General features: G+C 35.8%; 1 protein-coding gene across 1 annotated transcript in view; it reads left to right on the forward strand.

The window, feature by feature from the left end:
- The window catches only part of ADAM2 (ADAM metallopeptidase domain 2), a 131364-nt gene that overhangs the window by 39939 nt on the left and 71761 nt on the right, over positions 1–19664 (forward strand). Inside the window, exons 8-9 of the mRNA XM_055128386.1 lie at positions 3591–3757; positions 6625–6706. Coding sequence (XP_054984361.1) covers positions 3591–3757; positions 6625–6706 — 249 coding nt within the window. The remainder of the gene's footprint in view (positions 1–3590; positions 3758–6624; positions 6707–19664) is intronic.

The raw sequence follows: 19664 nt of genomic DNA on the forward strand, positions 1-19664 counted from the left end.
ATTTAATTTTATTTTCTTCAATACTTTTCAAAAGATATAATTGAATAACATTGTTATAACAGTTTCAAACTTGCAAATAGTAACTTTACAAAAGTCAAATAAGATACATCTCTAAAGCTTAACATTTATCTACTAATTTTATATTTTTTGTAATTTATTATTTTTTTAATATTTTATTGAATGAACTTTGCAATTGAGCATCCTGGAAATGTATGTATACTACAGTAAACTCTCCACTAAAATCCAGTTCTATTCTTTGCCATATTATTTGTCTTCTGTTCCATTTCACTCAACCCCCTCTGCTCTTTCTTTCTAATTGGCATTATGTTTCAGATGCTTGTTTTTGGTTTTTCAGGTTTTTGTTTTGTTTCTCTATCTTCAGTAAAGGTATTAAGCCTCATTATAGTGTTTATCTTGACAGTATTTTTCCTTGACTCTTTGGGCTACATCCATGGTTTACTCCTGGGATCTGTGCTTAAGGATAACTCCAGGCACTGCTCAGGGGACTTCGCAGGAATCTACCTCCGTAGCATGCACAGGCTTTCGTCTTCAGCATCCTATCTCTTTGGCCCTCTGCTTTGCTTACTATCTCAAGAATAATATCCTATAGGTCAGCAAGGTTGTTTTAAATGGAAGAAGCTTTTAATCAAAGAACAGTGCATGTGTGTTTGTGTGTGTGTGAACATTTTCTTTATCTATTTGTCATTCTATGTGTACTTGAGTAATTTTAAGTAATTGACTACTGCAAATGCTGCAAAAACATGGGAATGAGTATATCTTTTCATACCAGTTTTGTATTTTTTCAGGTAGATAAATGGGATAACAAAATTATATGCATTTTCTATTTCTCCCAGATAAAATGAGGCCCCATAACCATGCCACTGGACTCCGTGCCAGGCTGTTTTTATTCAAGGCACCCCAGAGAGGGGAGGGTGAGAGCCCTCCCCGCCCCAAGGGACCCAGCCCTGGCAGCCGACCTCCACAACCCAACCGCTGCCACCCTCCAGGCCACTTTCCACACACTCGGGCCAAGCCTCACATATGAGTGAACATATTCCTGGACACATCATAAGACACTCCCTACCCATTCTCCATAATTACCACACCACATTTCATGGGGGAAATATATATATATGTATATATATACATACATATATATATATATATATATATATATATATATATATATACTCCTGACTTGGAACACCTGTAAAGATGACTAGAGGCTGCCCCCAAAACCTCCATCCCTCTCGGAGAGACTGGCAAGCTACCATGAGTATCCTGCCTGCATGGCAGAGCCTGGCAAGCTACCTGTGGCGTACTCGATATGTTAAAAACAGTAACAACGATGGTCCTCATCCCCCTGATCCTGAAAGAGCCCCCAATATGCCATCGTGCTACACTAGCATGCGACAGGGACGAATGGAGACATTACTGGTTCCCGCTCGAGCAAATCCATGAATAGAATGACAGTGACAGTGATACAGTGATTTTTTGATAATTTTATATACTATATTCTACAGTATATGCACAAATCTGCTTGTCAACCAGTAGTGATTAAATTTTTCTTTCTCTTCAGCTCCTACTCAGCAGTATTTCTTGTATTTTGGATGATAATCATTCTTGTATGTGACATGATAATTTATTTTTGTTTCGATTTGTATTTCCCTAATGACAAAAAGAAAAAAAAGACAAAACTTTTTGCCATTCCTAGTTCTCATTTGAAAAACTGTTCACATTATCCTTCCATGGGCTGGAGCGATAGCACAGCAGTTGGGCATTCGCCTTTCACGCAGCCGACCCGTGTTCTATTCCTCCGCCCCTCACAGATAGCCTGGAAAGCTACCGAGAGTTTCGAGTCTGCACGACAGAGCCTGGCAAGCTACCCGTGCGTATCAGATATGCCAAAACAGTAACAATAAGTCTCTCAATGAGAGACGTTACTGGTGCCCACTTGAACAAATCGATGAGCAATGGGATGACAGTGATTATCCTTCCAGCTTTTCAATCAATTGCTGTTAGTTCGTGGTACATTTTGTATGTCAATCCCCTGTGATATATTTGATGTACAGATATATTCTACTATTTAGTCAAATACCTTTTCATGTAGTAGTTTATATAAATATACAGAAACCTTTTTTTGGTGTAGTCAAAATATTTTTTTATTTTAAATACCTAGGCACTGGAATCAGGTCCTATTGCATATTTCCATGGTTAATGTCAAAAAAATATGTGCCTATAATTTTAGTTTTGAAATTAATTTATTACATATTTTCAATTCATTTTCATATGGTGTTAGATAATAGTTTAGTATTCCTTTACATTTGTATGTACAATTTTTTTCTGATGCTACTAAAAGAGATGCTTCTTGCTATGTTTTATGTTTCTGGCTTACTTTTTGTATAGTCATTATGGATAATAATTACTTGAATCACTTGTTATATTTCTGTATTATAAAAAACTTTAAATTAAGTTTTGTGTCTTTTTAAAATTTCATGATTATTTAATTACTAATTCTTTATAGGAAAGTGTGAAGTTGGATAGAATAGCTTCTTTATTTATTATATTTTTACTTTTGCTTTTTGAGCTCATTTATAGTTTAAAATAGGCTTTCTAATATCAGTCTATTTCTATGAAAAATATTGAGATTTTTAACAGCAAAGATATCAAATGTCTATTTACTTAAGACAATATATACATTTTAGCAAAATTAATTTTCTAATTCATACAGCATGGGATAACTTCCCCTTTTTTGTCTTGATTTCTTTCAACGTTGTCTTAACAATTTTTGGTGTTGAAATTGTTGAAATTTTTGAGAGTGGTCTAGTCTTGATACTTTGCATGTGGAAGTCTATACATTTTCTGGTACCATTTGTTGAAGCAACAAATGAAAGGTCTGTTGACCCAAGCATAGGCCCTGAACGGAAATTATTTGGAAGAACATTACTTCAATGCCAGTGTATCCATAAAGTTATTGGTATGTTCCACATTGACTGGAGCCCTAGCAAGAAGAAAAACAGAAAATATTTTAGAATTCACACTTCTTTCCCAACATTCAGTCCCAATACTGACTTTCACCTGTCATTCCCAGCTTAGGTGAAGCTCTCAGGCACCTATCTCCTCTCACTTTCTGTTTAATGTGCTCAGTAAGTCAGGAATCACCTCAAGTGGGCCCTACACTGCAGTTTGTGTTGGTTTTTGATGTACAATCATTTGCTTCATCTCACATAAGAGCTATGGAACTCTCAGTGTCCTGAACCTCTGAATATGCCTTTTTAGGTCATGAAGAAATGAACTATAAGGAAATAATTGCATCAGTTATATCTCTTGATAATTTTTATATCTTAGTTTAATTGTTGGAATGAATTAAAGCAGTTGACATAAGACTGATTAACTGCAAGATTTTCAAAATATTATTAACTGTTTTATATGTAATGTTTTTAAATTACTAACTTGTTTTATGAGATTCAGTCCAAACTTACCTTCAGATGTTTAATTTTATATACAGTATGCTTTTGCATTAATTGATAAATTTCTAACCATATCTAAACCTGATATTTGATATATTTTTTGTATCTATTCTATTTTAGATATTTACTTCATTTAATCTCACAATAATGCTATCTTCAGTGGAGCTTTGGATAGATGAAAATAAAATTCCAGTAGGTGGAGATGCTAATGAGTTAATGCACAGATTTTTAAAATGGAAAAAATCTTACCTTGTTTTGCGTCCACATGATGTGGCCTTTTTACTTGTGTAAGCATACCTTGCCGTTATTAAAACTTACTTCCTAAGCTATTACTGTAACTGAATTTTAGATAGTTTTAAAACATTAGAAAAATGATCTAGTAAACTTTTGTATATATGACATTAATGCAAATATTATTTCATAGTACAGGTTTTGTAGTCAATCACTTTTTTCATATTCTTTTTTTATTGAATCACTCTGAGATACGCAATTACAAATTACAAATATTCATGATTGAGTTTGAGTCATACAATGTTTCTAGTGAAAAATAGCATACTGGTGAAGGGATGGGTGTTGGAACATCGTATGTATGTATATATACTTAGCACTGTCGTCCCATTGTTCATTGATTTGCTCGAGTGGGCACCAGTAACGTCTCCATTGTGAGATTTGTTGTTACTGTTTTTGGCATATTGAATATACCATGGGTAGCTTGCCAGGCTCTGCCGAGCGGGTGGATTACTCTCAGTAGCTTGCCAGGCTCTCCAAGAGGGATGGAGAATCGAACCCGGGTTGGCTGCGTGCAAGGCAAACACCCTACCCGCTCCAGCCTTGTGTGTGTGTATTTATATATATATATATATATATATATGTGTGTGTGTGTGTGTGTGTGTGTGTATTTCTTGGAAAAGGGTCATATATATATATAAAAGGGTCGTATATATAGATTTCTTGGAAAAGGGTCATATATATATGTGAGCTGCATCCCTGGTTTATCTATTTAAATATACATGTATATATGTATATCTTATTAATATGTATGTTATTTTATTTATATGTATATTTTATACATATAAATATATGTATATTATTTTTATATATACATGTATATTAAATATACATGTATATATATGACCCTTTTCCAAGAAATCATGTTTAAGAACTTTACTTTGTTACATCAATTAAAGAATGCATATATATGTATATATATATACATATATATATAATGGGCTGGAGTGATAGCACAGCGGTAGGAGTTTGCCTTTCACGCGGACGACCCGTGTTTGATTCCTCCACCCCTCTCAGAGAGCCCAGCAAGCTACTGAGAGTATCGAGCCCGCACGGCAGAGCCTGGCAAGCTACCCGTGGTGTATTGGATGTGCCAAAAACAGTAACAAATAAGTCTCACAATCGAGAGACGTTACTGGTGCCTGCTCAAACAAATCAATGAGCAATGGGATGACAGTGATACAGTGATATATATACTATATATATGCATATATATACATATATATACATTTCCTATTACCAATGTCCCCAGTTTCCTTCTACCACCCTCCACCTCCGCGTCTCTCTCTCTCTCTCTCTCTCTCTCTCTCTCTCTCTCTCTCTCTCTCTCTCTCTCTCTCTTCTCTCTCCCAACACTTTCTGGGCATTATAGATTTCAATACAATTACTGAAATGTTATCATATATGTTCCTTTACATACTTTCAGCACTCATATGACATTATGCAAATATTATTTCATACTAGAGATTTTGTGGTCAATCACACATTGTGTTTTCATTAAATATCTACTTCATTAATCTTTTTTATCATATGCATTCATATCTTAGATTACAAAGTTTCCCTAGCTATATTATTATATTGTATTATGTCACTGTATATTCTTTTATTATTATAATATGGGATTTTTTTGGTTGTTTGATTTGGTTTGGTTTAGTTTATTGTTATTTCATTGCTTCTTTGTTGCACAAGAAATTGAACCCAAGAAATTGACACATCTGACACATGCAAAGTGAACAATTAATTTCTGAGCTGCATCCCTGGTTTATCAAATATACATATGTGTGTGCATGTGTGTGTGTATCTGTTTAATGGGCTGGGCTTTTTTTTTTAGAACTTTTGCTTGTTTTCAGAAAATTTAACCAAAATCCAAACCATTATCAAGCAGTGAGTGTTACAAGAGGCTTCCCTTGCCCAGACTTGAAATTCAGTCTTGCAATCCAGCATACACATCTGCAGCTGATTACTTATGCTAACATATAATTTATTATATAGAATTAAAATTTAATTTTAATGCTTTTAGTCATTAGTCCTACAAATAGTCATACAATTATATGACTCTGATAGCTTCATTATGCATGATTAAAGACATGTCAGTCCACATGATGAGTTTTCCCATTCATCAATTGCTTTTCCTTAATTTTCTGCTTATAAAAAAATTGCATTTGCTTACATTGTCCTCATGTTTTAAATGTTTTTAATTAAAAAAACTACATAATATTCTGTATGCTCTTTTATGTGAATTTTATTGAGAATATACTTCACATTGTTTTATAGATTTATTTCAATATTTTTAAAAGTAGCCAGATTTATTTAGGCCAACAGATTAGGGAAAATAGTAAAGTGCAACCAACACTAGTTTGACCCTTGGAACCATATGGCCATCCAAGAACCTACAGTCATGATCCTTGAGTGCAGAGCCAGGAGTACCCTCTGAGCAGCTGGATGTGACCCTTTTCCAAGAAATCATGTTTAAGAACTTTACTTTGTTACATCAATTAGATTAAAGAATTTATGACGTTGACTTCGGAGTGTAATATTGCAAAACAAAACTTTTCTCAGGAAAATACTGGTTATGTGTAAATATTTTAAATTTTATTGTACATATGTATGTATATATGTATGTGTGTGTATATATATATTTTTCAGTTTTGCTCAAACTCTGTACTTCTCAGGGCTTACTCCTTGCTTTTGAAAAAATATTAGTAGTTCTGTTGATGCTTAGGGGCTATTTGGGATTCTGGGAATGGAACTCAAATTTGCTGCATGCAAGACTAATGCCCTACTCCCTATACTATCTCTATAGCCCCTTAATTTTATTATTTTTTTTATTAAATTCATCATTCTATTGTTTATTTTTAAACTTAAGTTACAGAGAAAAGCCAGATTATATTGGTGCAACCTTTGAAGGAAAGATATGTGATGGACAATATGGAGGAGGTGTTGCACTGGTATGGATAATTTAATTTCTATTTAGATAATTTGGTATGGATAATTTAATTTCTATTTAGAGTGCTATATATAATTTTATAAAATTAAGTATATATATATTATTCATAAGTCAGTTAAAATATGTGTAATAACTGCATGGATTTTTTTTAGTTCCTGCAACTGATAGAAATGTCAGAATTATATGTTTTTCAGTGAATTTATTGCATATATGTTTTTATGTTATTCCTTGATGAAGTAAAAATATACATTTAAGAAATTTACCTATTTTGCCCTTATAAAATATTACATTTTATTTTATTTTTTATGTATTTTTCAAGAATGTTTATTGAGGCACCATGATTTACAGAGTTGTTCATAGTAGAGTTGTTTTAGGCATACAACATTCCAGTACCAATCTCATCACCAATGTCTCCTTCCCTTCACTAATATCCCTAGATATCCCCAATATTCCCCTACCGCCATCCCTAACCATTCTCTTGGCAGGCATATAAAAACTTAATTTCATATTATTTGGCCCAATGCATCTTAAAGGAATGCCAAATAGAATTATCAGAATATAAATCAATAAAATTCAATTTATGAGGATGAATAACTATGTTTTTAACCTTTCTTAATCTAGCAGAGAACTACCATATGCACCACAAGGGAGTGCCATACTCAATGCCACATAATGGGATGTTCCTACTGTCCTTCAGAGAAATTCTTTTAATGCATCTTGCAAACTGGTTTCAAGGCTATCAATTCTCTAAGTTTTTGCCTGTCCGTGAAGCTTTGAATAGTTCCCTCAAATCTGAATGATAATCTAGCTGGATAGAGTGTTTATTATTACTATTAGTGGTAGGTTGTTTTCCTTTCATGCAGCCGACCCGTGTTCTATTCCTCTGCCCCTCTCGGAGAGCATGGCAAGCTACTAAGAGTATTGCGCCCACGCGGCAGAGCCTGGTAAGCTACCCGTGGCGTATTCGATATGCCCAAAATAGTAACAATAAGTCTCACAATGAGAGATGTTATTGGTGCCTGCTCGAAAAAATTGATGAGCAACAGGATGACAGCGACAGTGACCCTTTCAAAATATCCATAGTGTAAATTTTTAAAATTATATTTTCATAAAATTGTTCACAATAATTGATTACATTCAATATTTCAACAGCAATCCCACCACCATTACACCTTACCACCCTCTTTATTCCAAATTTTTTTATGGTCCTACTCATGTGACTTTTTTTTTAATAAGAACTTTTTTTAATTGAATCACCATGTGGAAAATTACAGTGCTTTCAGGCTTAAATCTCAGTTATACAATGCTGAAACAACCATCCCTTCACCAGTGCCCATATCCCACCACCAAAAAAAAAAAAAAAACCCACACAGTACACCTCCCATCCTGCACCCTGCCCCCACCTTGTAAATGATAAGTTTCACTTTACTTTCTGTTTACTTTGGTTGCATTCAATATTTCAACACAAGTCTCACTATTATTGTTAGGAGTACCCCACTAGAGTCAGACCTGTTATGAAGAGAAATGAAGTCGCGCGGCCGTTACTGTGTGTTTTGGATTTCTGTACTTTAACAACTAAGTCCAGGGAGATTTCTTCCAGATATTGGATCATTGCAAGCTTGTAAACCCCGTCTGTGGTCATCATATATGGCAGTCACCACGCCCTTCATCCCTGGAAAGGAAGAGGCAGAGAGAGAAATACCTTTCCCCTCCTGGGAGGGCATGGGGCCGCGGCTTAGTTCTCAGGCTGGAGACATTCTGCGAGGAGCTGCCCATGCCAAAAGTAGTTTAGCTGGGTCTGGATTCACGCTCGTGCAGCTGTGGAGAGGCCACACATGCATGCAGCCCCCGGGGTCACATCTCGGCGGCAGGAGGGGCCGGTGCCACCCCCCCATTATTTCAAAATTTCCCACTACCATTCAAGCCTGCCCCAAAGGCAAGTGCTAAATAATTTATTTTGTGTTACTTGTTATGAATAATTGACTAAAAATGATCCCAAAAGGTTTCCTTACAGGACAGTGTGTGAAAATTGTTGCATCTCATTTTGGAGCCATTAAGCCCCTGTACTGGAGATCACTAACATCTTGTTAGAATTTTATAGATAGACATATACACATATATGTGTATAAAAAAGAAGTATATACAAATATATTTCTTTTTTTATCAAGATTAGGTGTCTTCTACCTTATACCCATCAAATGCATTGTTCTACTCCTGGTATATCAGTGGCAAAACATATGAGATGTTGCTCCAGGAATTGTAAATTTTTAAATATGGTGCTAGATCTGGAGTTAATTTTTTTTTCTTTTTGGGTCACACCAGGTGATGCACAGGGGTCACTCCTGACTTTGCACTCAGGTATTACTCCTGGTGGTGCTCAGGGGACCATATGGGATGCTTGGAACCGAACCCGGGTCAGCAGTGTGCAAGGCAAACACCCCACCTGCTGTGCTATTGCTCCAGCCCCAGGAGTTAATTTTTTAAACTGGATGGTGATTTAGGGGCCTGGAGGCATCTCTGCAGCATGTTGCTCTCTTCCGAGATTCATTTGTGAGTGTCTGGATAGAGTATTCTTGGTGATGTGTTCATTTCATTGAGTTTTTGTATATTCTTCCATATCCATATTTTTCTGACTTGTAAAATCTCATTTGCTATATCTGCTGTACATTTTATAGGTTTTCCTTTGTACTTAAATTCCTTTTTTTAAATCTTGCTGTTTCCAGTATCCTGTCTCTCTCTTTGGGATTTGTCATTTTGAGTATAAGGTGTCTTTAAGTTTCCATAATTGGTTCTATTTTCAATGAAATATGTGAACTGCTTAGACCTCAGTGCCTAATAATCCTCAACTCTGGAGAATTCTTATCCATAACTTAAACTAGTGTAAACTAGTGTTTCTTCATCAGATTTTCCCCCTGTTCTTCAGAGACTCCAGTGATTTATTACTGGAGTATATAAATCTCTAGAACTCCCCTCACACTTCTCTGGTATGCTGTTCAACTGTTCATTTCTTTGTTCACTATTTTCTGCCTTCTGCTCTTTCCTAGAGCCTTTCTCCTCCTCTTTGAGTTTCTTGATCTTTTTCACAGCTTCTGTTCTTTTCTGTTCAGAGCTTCTGTTGACTCTTTTGTATCACCTCCCATGTTCTTCATTTCTGTCACTTCTGAGTGTGGTAGTTTTTTCATTTCTACTCTCATATTTTTGTGCTTTGCTGACTATATGTGCAATTGTTTCTTAAAACTCATTGAACATCTTCATCATAGTGTAACTGAAGACACTGAGGATTCCCTTCTATTGTTTATGTCTTGGGTGATACTTGTTGTTGTTGTTGTTGTTCATTGAGCTCGGTGGGCTTCTATGTGTTTCCCCACTGTTTTTCTAGTGTTCTTGATGTGCTGAAGGTGAATATGTAGTAATCTACTCTGAAAGATACTGGAGAGTATGCTGGAGATTAGTTTCTGTCTTCTCTGGCCATCCTCAAAAAATGACAAGATGAGAAAAAGGTAAAAAATAATAAAAATAGATCAAAACTTAACCAATACATAAAAATAACAGAATCAGGTTGTCCTTAAAAACTATATTAGTTTGGGGATGGAGCAATAGCACAGAGAGCACAGAGAGCCTTGCACACAGCCAACCCGGGTTCGATTCCCAGAATTCATATGGTCCCCCGAGCACCTCCAGGAGTAACTCCTGAGTGCATGAGCCAGGAGTAACCCCTGTGCATCATCAGGTGTGACCCAAAAAGCAAAATAAGAAAAGAAAAACTATATTAGTTTTAATGGAAGTTCAATGTGCTATCCATTGTACCACAGAGCCACCTATTTACCTTGCACAAGGCCGACCTGGTTTGATTCCTCCATCCCTCTTGGAGAGCCCAGCAAGCTACCAAGAGTATCCTGCCTGCACGGCAGAGCCTGGCAAGCTACCCATGGCATATTAGATATGCCAAAAACAGTAACAAGTCTCACAATGGAGACATGACTGGTGCCCCTTCGAGCAAATCCATGAGCAATGGAATGACAGTGATCCAGTGACACAGTGATAGTTTTTAATGACAAAATCTTGGAATAATTAAATTATTTGCCCCTATTTCATAATATTATGGGCAATCTGATATATAGAACTTTTATATATATTTATTTTATATATTTAGATATATATAAATATATAGATATGTATGGATATGTATATAATATATATGTTTAGATAAAATATATTTAGATATACATTTTATATATCTTTTATATATAATCTTTTCAAACTATATTTTGTGTATATTTCCTGTTGGAATAAGGAAAACAGTGCTCTTAAGTGAAGTAATATGAAATAATGTAAGATACAATTAGTTGATGAGAAACACAAATTTCATCTTTAAATATTTTAATCACAGTTTGAAAGGCAAAAAAATATTTATGGGGAAGTCTATCTTCTGTTAAAAACTGTGATGTGGCTAATTTACCACTGCAACACTAAAATTCATGAGACTCTCACAAGCAGAAGGATCATCATTAAGGGAAAAAAAAGTAGAGAAGTGCTCACTCTTTCTAAACATAATCTAGAAGAAAATGAAACTATTGCTTTCTTTTAAAAAGAATTATTTTTTAGAATTTTTTTTAGAATTTTTTAAAGTATTTGCCCATCAACAAAGAACAATGGTTTCTGCAGTGAGAGTAGAAATCAGTAACTATTTTCTGTGTACTATTCTTATTATAATTTGAACTTAATAGGGAAAAAATCACTTCCTGATCGTTTCTGTTAAAAATCAGCAGTAAGGGGCTGGAGCAATAGCACAGCGGGTAAGGCGTTTGCCTTGCACGCGGCCGACCTGGGTTCGAATCCCAGCATCCCATATGGTCCCCTGAGCACCGCCAGGGGTAATTCCTGAGTGCAGAGCCAGAAGTAACCCCTGTGCATCGCCGGGTGTGACCCAAAAAAGCAAAAAAAAAAAAAACATAAAAAAAATCAGCAGTAATCTACGCAAATCAGTGGGAAATCCAAAAGAAAACAAGTTTTGCTTTCTCGTTTGATTTTTAAGTTCATAATCTTCTCTAATAGCACTCTGGATGGAGTGATAGCACAGCAGGTAGGGCATTTGCCATGCATGTGGCCGATCCGGGTTCCATTCTTCCATCTCTCTTGGAGAACTCGGCAAGCTACCAAGAGTATCTCGCCCGCACAGCAGAGCCTGCCAAGCTACCCATATCAAATATGCCAAAAACAGTAACAAGTCTCACAATGGAGACATTACTGGTGCTTGCTTGAGCAAATTGATGAGCAATGGGATGACGGTGATACAGTGAATAGCACTCTGAAATAAAATGTATAAAAATAAAATTATTTATTTGTACTACTATACATTTCTTATAGTTTATTGTGTAAAAACTGTAGACAATATTCTAATTGATAATCTGGATAGCTTTAGGATGAGTAGAAGCAAGGAAAGATCTGATAAGAAAGTTTTAGTTGTTGGGGCCGGAGCGATAGCACAGTGGGTAGGGCGTTTGCCTTGCACGCGGCCGACCCGGGTTCAATCCCCGGCATCCCATATGGTCCCCCAAGCACCGCCAGGGGTAATTCCTGAGTGTAAAGCCAGGAGTAACCCCTGAGCATCGCTGGGTTGTGACCCAAAAAAAGGAAAAAAAAAGAAAGTTTTAGTTGTTTGCAAGAGTAGGAATTTATCCACTTACCAGTACTGTCTCTAGTCCACCCAAACATAAGGACTACACAAGTTTTCTGTTCGTGGTTTTTATATTTGGAGTATAACCAGCTACATTGCCAGTTCATCTAATTTTATGCTGAATGATCAAATTCCTAAAAAGGAAAGAACATTATACAATACATACTTCAGAGAACAAAATATTTAGACTGTTCATAGTTATAACACAAGAATTTCAAAAATCTTAAAGGCAGAAAAGACAATACTTTTTTCTTGGAATTGCTTAGGCTATTCAGGAAGTTCTATAATTTAGTAGAGTTAGTATCATAGGAATTTGATGAAGTTCATGTTTAATGTGTATAATGCTTTGGATAGGATGGTCATTCTAACAACATTTAAATTCTTGAAATCTATGAACATAGAATTTTTTACTGATATTCTCAATTACTGGTATTCTCTTTTTATTTGAATAAGAACTGACTGTTTTGAATGCATAATTTTTTAGCATACTTTGTTAAGTCCAAAGTACTTCACATTTATTGGTTTTCTATCTCTACTATTATATCATTTGCTAATAATTAAAGTTTAACTTCTTTTCCAATTTGTAATCATTTTTCCAATTTGATAATTTTTTCCTAAGTGATTTCTATGCTGAAGACTTCCAAAGCTATACTGAATATATTGAATAATAGTGGGGAAATTATACTTCCTTTTCTTAATCTTGATCTCAGAGAAAAAGCTTTCCAAATTTTGTTGTTTATTTTTATATTGGCATCTAATTTTTGTTTACATTTCAAAACTCATAATTGGTCTGATCTGGTTTCATGTCAGAAGTTTGTACGGTTCAAAAAGTGCATCAATTCTCCTACTTCCTCAAGTTTTGTAGCATAAAATTATTTGTCACCCTTAAAAATTTTTATAGTTCTGAGGTGCATGTTGTAGTTTCTCCCTTTCATATCTGATTTATTTGAGTTGTTCATTTTTTTCTCATGGATCTAGCTAAGTGTTTGTCCATCTTGTTTAGTCTTTTGAAAAACAATATCCTTATTGAATTTACCCTGTAAATTAGTTTTTGATTTCTATATAGAAATAGACTTCTACTATAATTTTATTCACTTCCTTCTGTTTACTTTGGGATTGATTTGTTCTAGTTTACAAAACTGTATGACTAGGTCACTGACTTTAATCTATTCTTTCCTGATATAATACTTTATTGCAGTGAAGTTCTCCTTTTGTAATGTTTCTGCTGTGTCCTATATCTTCACAGTGTTTTTCTGAAGATTTTTGTTTGTTTGGTGTCACAGAAGTGGTGGTAAAGGTTTGCTTTAGCTCTGTGCTCAGGGATGACCTCTGGCAAAGCTTCAGGAGACCATATGAGGTTCCAGAGATCAATTCTAAAGGACTTTTAATCTCTTTTTGAAATTAAATTTGACCTACTTTCTACTTTTCTATCACACTATAAAGTTATAGTAATAAAAATTATGTGGTATGGAACAAAAGATAAACCAGTGTGGTAGAATGGAAAGCCTAGAAATAAGCCCCATATTAATGTACAGTTAGTCTGTGACAAAGGTTCTGACTTCATAGTGTGGAGAAAGACAAGGCTTTTCAAGGAATACAGTTGGGAAAGCAAGACAGTCTCATGAAAATACAAAAAAAATGGAATCTTATTTTGTAAAATTCAAAATGTTAATTCAAAGATTTTGAGGTTAGATAAGAATACATAAAGCATATTGAGGCAAACATAAGCAGAACTTTCCAGGACATTCATGTCAGAAATGTCTTCTGTGATTTGATTTCACTGGCAAAGATAACAAAAATAAGCTATTGAGACAATGTCAAATTCACTGATTTTGAGTGAGAAAAGAACATTTAACTCAAATAAAAACATCATTCATTAATGGAATAAATTATTTGTGCACCATTTTCAGAGAAACAGCTGCTAGTATCCAAAATATATAAAGCATTTACAAAGCTCAACAATAACAACACAGTAACACTACCACTGTCATCCCATTGTTTGTCGATTTACTCGAGTGGGCACCAGTAACGTCTCTATTACACTTAGCCCTGAGATTTTAGCAGCTTCTCCTTACTCGACTTTCTCAAAGATTGGAAGCTTTTTTAGGGTCAGGGGAATAAAACCTATCATTATTGTTTTTGGCATATCGAGTACACCACAGGTAGCTTGCCAGGCTCTGCCGTGCGGGTGGGATACTCTTGGTAGCTTGCCAGGCTCTCCGAGAGGTGTATGTATCTTTCACTATATTTGGGATATGAATATGCCATGAGGAGCTTGCAAGGCTCTTCTGTGTGAGCAATAGACTCTTGTTAGCTTTTCAGGTTCTCCAGGAGGGAGAACAAGGCTATTAGATGTTGCACAGCCGCTTTGTGGCCAAGCGCTTCCAGAAGTTTGGTCTTATAGTTTCTGGATGTTGGCCATTTGTGGGATTACATGGCGCCAGGTACAGTTTGTGGGTGTGGCTGCCAAGCTACTGGAAAATGAGGGGTCTGGGTGGAGGAGGCCCAGTTCCAATCCAAGCAAACTTGGTGATCTCAGCCCTGGGTCCTGCACACCTAGGTTCCTCTGCTGGTCCCTTCATGTGTGAGGCTCATCCAGACATGTGGAGAGTGGCCTTGAGCATGGCCGTAGCTGGGTTCCAGAGGTCTTCAACTGTCAAGGCTCTGCTCAAGGTGGGGAGGGAAACGCAACCGGTCCCCTCTGAGGGACTCAGGTAAAGACAGCCAGGTGCAGGGGGCAAGAGACTCTGTGTTGCTCTCTTCCAGGAGCTTGGTTTTATAGTCTCTGGATTTTGGCCATTGATGGGATTACACGGCACCAGGGGCAGTTTCTGGGTGTGACTGCATAGCTACTAGAAAATGCGAGATCTGGGTGCAAGAGGCTCAGTCCAGATCCAAGCAGCCTTGGAGATCTCAGGTCCCGCACACCTGGGTTCCTCTGCCGGTCCCTCCATGCATGAAGCTTGTCCAAATACAGTACTCTCATTAAAATTAGAGAGTATTTGAATAGGCTTTTCCACTAAGATGGAATTTAATGGCTAATAGGCATATGAAAAATATTCATCATAATTATCAGAAAAATAGAAATCAAAATGACAATTATACATTATTTTACACCAGTGAGTATGGACTATATCAAAATGGCTATATCAAAATTTTCCCCTGTTAGTAGAAAATCATTCCAATCCATATGGAAAAAATATGGAGATTCATCAAAAGAGTAAAAATGAAGCACACATATGATTTCACTTTTTTGACATTTACCCCCACGGCACAAAAATAATAATTCAAGTATATATGTATATATACACACACCTATGTTCAATGCAGCTTTTAGTAAAATAGACTATGGAAGCAACATTTGAATTACAATTACAGATAAATAATTACTGATACATATACGCAACGGAATACTACTCAACTATAAGAAAAGGTGGAAATCTTGTGGTTTGCTGCAACCTGAATAAACTGTAGTGTATTGTGTTGAGGGAAATAAGTCAGAGCAGAAAGGACAAATACTAGATGATCTCACTCACAGGGAAGTACAGTCACCTGTGGTATAGAGACATAGATAAAACAGTGATAACCTTTGTCCTTGGATTACAAAACTGAGATAACCAGGTATTGGAGAAGTGGTGGGTTAACTAAGAAGTGGTCAATGGTAACATAGGGAGAGTGAAGATGGGTCATCAGCGCTTGGTCATCAGCTGGTCTTGGTATGTAGTAACATAATCTTAAAGGAAAAACAAGCTAGAATAAAAATTCAAGCTAAAAAGGGTCATTATAGAAACAAATTTAGAAATGATTTGGCAAGTATATAATTCCCTAGTGTTTAGGGATGAAACACATGAATACCAGCAATAAACGTGTTGTCTTTCATCTCAAAGTATCAGAATTTCCAAGAAAGAAAGCTGCCAACAGCTCCCTCTTGTCTTGTTCTCAGTAAGAAATTTCCCTGTATGACTCTGGCACAAGTCCCTTATGTTCCCTAACCCTGCCTAGTGCTGAAAGTGCAACAGAAGTGACTTTACAGCTAGAGTCTCTCTTTTGCCCCTTCCAGATGATCTTTATTTGTATTTCCCAGAGTATGAGGCCACACTAGTGGTCACATGGACCTTTCTTCCTTCATATCTCACTACAATTTCACCTTGGACTCTTGCAATGAACTCACACACTCTGCAGTAACTTCTCTGCCCCCAACCATATTGTGTTAAAATTAACTTAATTTGAAATTAAGTTTCTAAATAACCTATTTCCACAAAAAACTCACAAAGACAATCATGGTAGTAAGAAATCATAGAACCCTAATTATAAACAGAGGAGAGGTAGAGCCAATGACATTGCAAGTTTTCCTAGAACCCTCATTGGGATACCTCTATCAGGGAAGGAAAAGAGCGAACTTCTTCTGAATTCCTTAGAAATCTCACTGGCTGTAGAGAGGTCTGGGGTGTGCATAATAATTAGAAACAACCACCTTCAAACTTTAACAAATACAATGGGGAAGTACAGTAGAACTCTATCAAGCGTATTGAGCAAAGATACTAGTCCAAAAGATTCAACCAGTACTGACCAGTTCTATAACTTCTCAAATTGGGATTTTAGAGATAACAGACATCAAGTTTTAAAAAGTATATAATAGGAATGGTCATTTAATAATGATCAAGAAATACATGTACCGTACTCCTAAACATCTATGTGCCTAATGAGGGACCATCATATTTGTTTTAACTAATAGAACTAGAGGATTATATTGACATTAACAAAACAGTAGTTGGGTACTTAAACAAAGTGAAAAAAACCTACTAAGCCAAATTAGAAATGAAAGAGTAGATGCCCCAACAGATGCAAAAGAAATCTAAAAGATTGTTTGCCAAGGTTTATGTCAAAAATCTTTATGCCTTGACACTAGAGAACCTAGAAGAAATTGAAAATTTTCTTGACTTCAGTAACCTTCAATAGTTGAGTCAGGAGGAAACAGAGGACCTGAACAGTGAAATACTATCAAGAAAATAAAAATGGTAATCAAATGTCTTTCCCCCAACAAAAGTCCAACCCCAATTGGGTTTATTAGATATTTCTTTCAAACTTTTATTTTGCTTTTTGGGTCACACCCGGCAATGCACAGGTGTTACTTCTGGCTCTGCACTCAGGAATTACTCCTGGCATTGCTCAGGGGACCACAGGGGATGCCGGGAATCGAACCCGGGTCGGCCATGTGCAAGGCAAATGCCCTATCTGCTGTGCTATTGCTCCAGCCCTTTCTTTCAAACTTTTAAAGAACATCTATTGCAGATTCTTCTCAAGCGCTTTCAGAAATTTGAAGAAAACAGAATCCTACCATTTTCTATCAGACACACACAACCCTCACACCAAAAGGATATGAGATATCACAAAATATGGAAAACTACTGACCTGTATCCAAAACAAACAAATGCAAAGATTCTCAACAAGTATTATCAAACCTAATACAACAATACATCAAAATGAGCATAGACCATAACTAAGTAGTATTTATCCTTAGAATGTAAGTATGTTTAGCATTGAAGTCAACATACCATATCAATACAAGGAATGTAAAAATTAGATTAATAGATGCATAGAAAATATCTGATAAGATCCAACATCCATTCATATTTAAATTGCTCAGTAAAATGGTTTGAATGAAATTTTCTCAATATAGTTAAAGCCATTTACCACAAGTTCATAGCATACATCATGCTCATGATAAAAAAAAAAAAAGAGTCTTCCCTCTAAGAAAAAACAGAAAAGGTTGCCCACTCTCACCACTACTGATTGATACCTTATTGTAAATCCTTGCCCTAGTAATTATGTAAGAAAATATATTATCAAGGACCTCTGGATCGGAAAAGACATAAAATTCTTACTATTTGCAAATGACATATTATATTCAGAAAAGTCTAAAGACACTGCAAAATAAAAAGCTACTAAAAATAATAAACATGTGCAGTTTGTGCAATTAATGAAACAGAGAAGAGATAAACTAATAAAGTAATACATTTTGCAAATGTACCTCTAAAAATCAAGTACCTGAGAGTCAGCTTAAAAAAAGTGAAAGACATATACAAATAAAATGACCAAACACTACTAAAAGAAATAAAAGAGGATACAAGGACCTTAAAAAACATACCCTTGTACCGGAAGGATAAATAATGTCAAATAATAATCTTGCCCAAAGCAGTATACAGATTCAATGGCATTTCTTGGTTTTGAATTGTTTATTTTTTGGGGGGAGGGGCAGGTACTCAGGGTTTACTTCTGGCTGATTAAATGCTGTCAAAATTTATATTAGATAACAAATCCTCACGTCCAAATAGCAAAGGAATTCTAGGAAGAAGAGAGATACGGAAACTTCTCTTACCCTAAATTCAAATTATTTATAAAGTTACAGTAATGAAAACTGTGTGATACTTGAATAAGAATAGACACTTAGACCAATGTAATAGAATTGAGTTGAGAGACATTCTTATGTATATTGGACAATTTCTCTTTAATAAAGGAAGTGAAATCATGGAAAGTGGAATCATTAACTGGAGCAAGGAAATTCTCAACAAATGTTAGAAAACTAGTCAGTCACATGTAAAACAACTTGGAACCAATTCCAACACCATGTACAAAGTCAAATCAAAATGGATTAAAGCTGTCAATATCAGACCTTTTCAGCAGTATAATGTACAAATCATACAATCCACAGAATATTGGTGAAAAGAGCGACCAGGATGATGATACTGTGAGCAGAGTGTTTTTCTTGGACACCTGGGTTTTATCCCCAGCATCAGATACTGTCCCCCAAGTATCACCAGGAATGATCTTTTAGCACAGAGCCAGGAATAACCCCTGAGCATGATCTGGTGTGATCCAAAAACAAAGCAAAACAATTACAAAGATAGAACATTTCATGACATTGAGTTTAGAGGTATCATAAATGTCATTGGCCAAGCAAACTGAAGCAAAGAGATAGTTAGTTGGACCAGACAGTTTGATACTCAGTCGCTGAGATGTGGTACTACTTGAGCCCAGTGGTGCTATGATTCTTCATATCCCACATGTGAGAGATCATTTTGGTCCTATCCCTCTCCTGACTTACTTCACTTAGTATGAGCTTGATACACTCTAGATCCATCCATAATTCCCATGATTCCATCCTTTCTTATAGCCAAGTAATATTTCACTGTGTATATGTACATAATTTTTTATCCAGTCATCTGCTCTTGGACAGTTGGATTGCTTCCCAATTTTGGCTATTGTGAATAGTGCAGAAATG

The sequence above is a fragment of the Sorex araneus genome, chromosome 1 (genome assembly GCF_027595985.1).
Source record: "Sorex araneus isolate mSorAra2 chromosome 1, mSorAra2.pri, whole genome shotgun sequence".
NCBI lineage: Eukaryota > Metazoa > Chordata > Mammalia > Eulipotyphla > Soricidae > Sorex > Sorex araneus.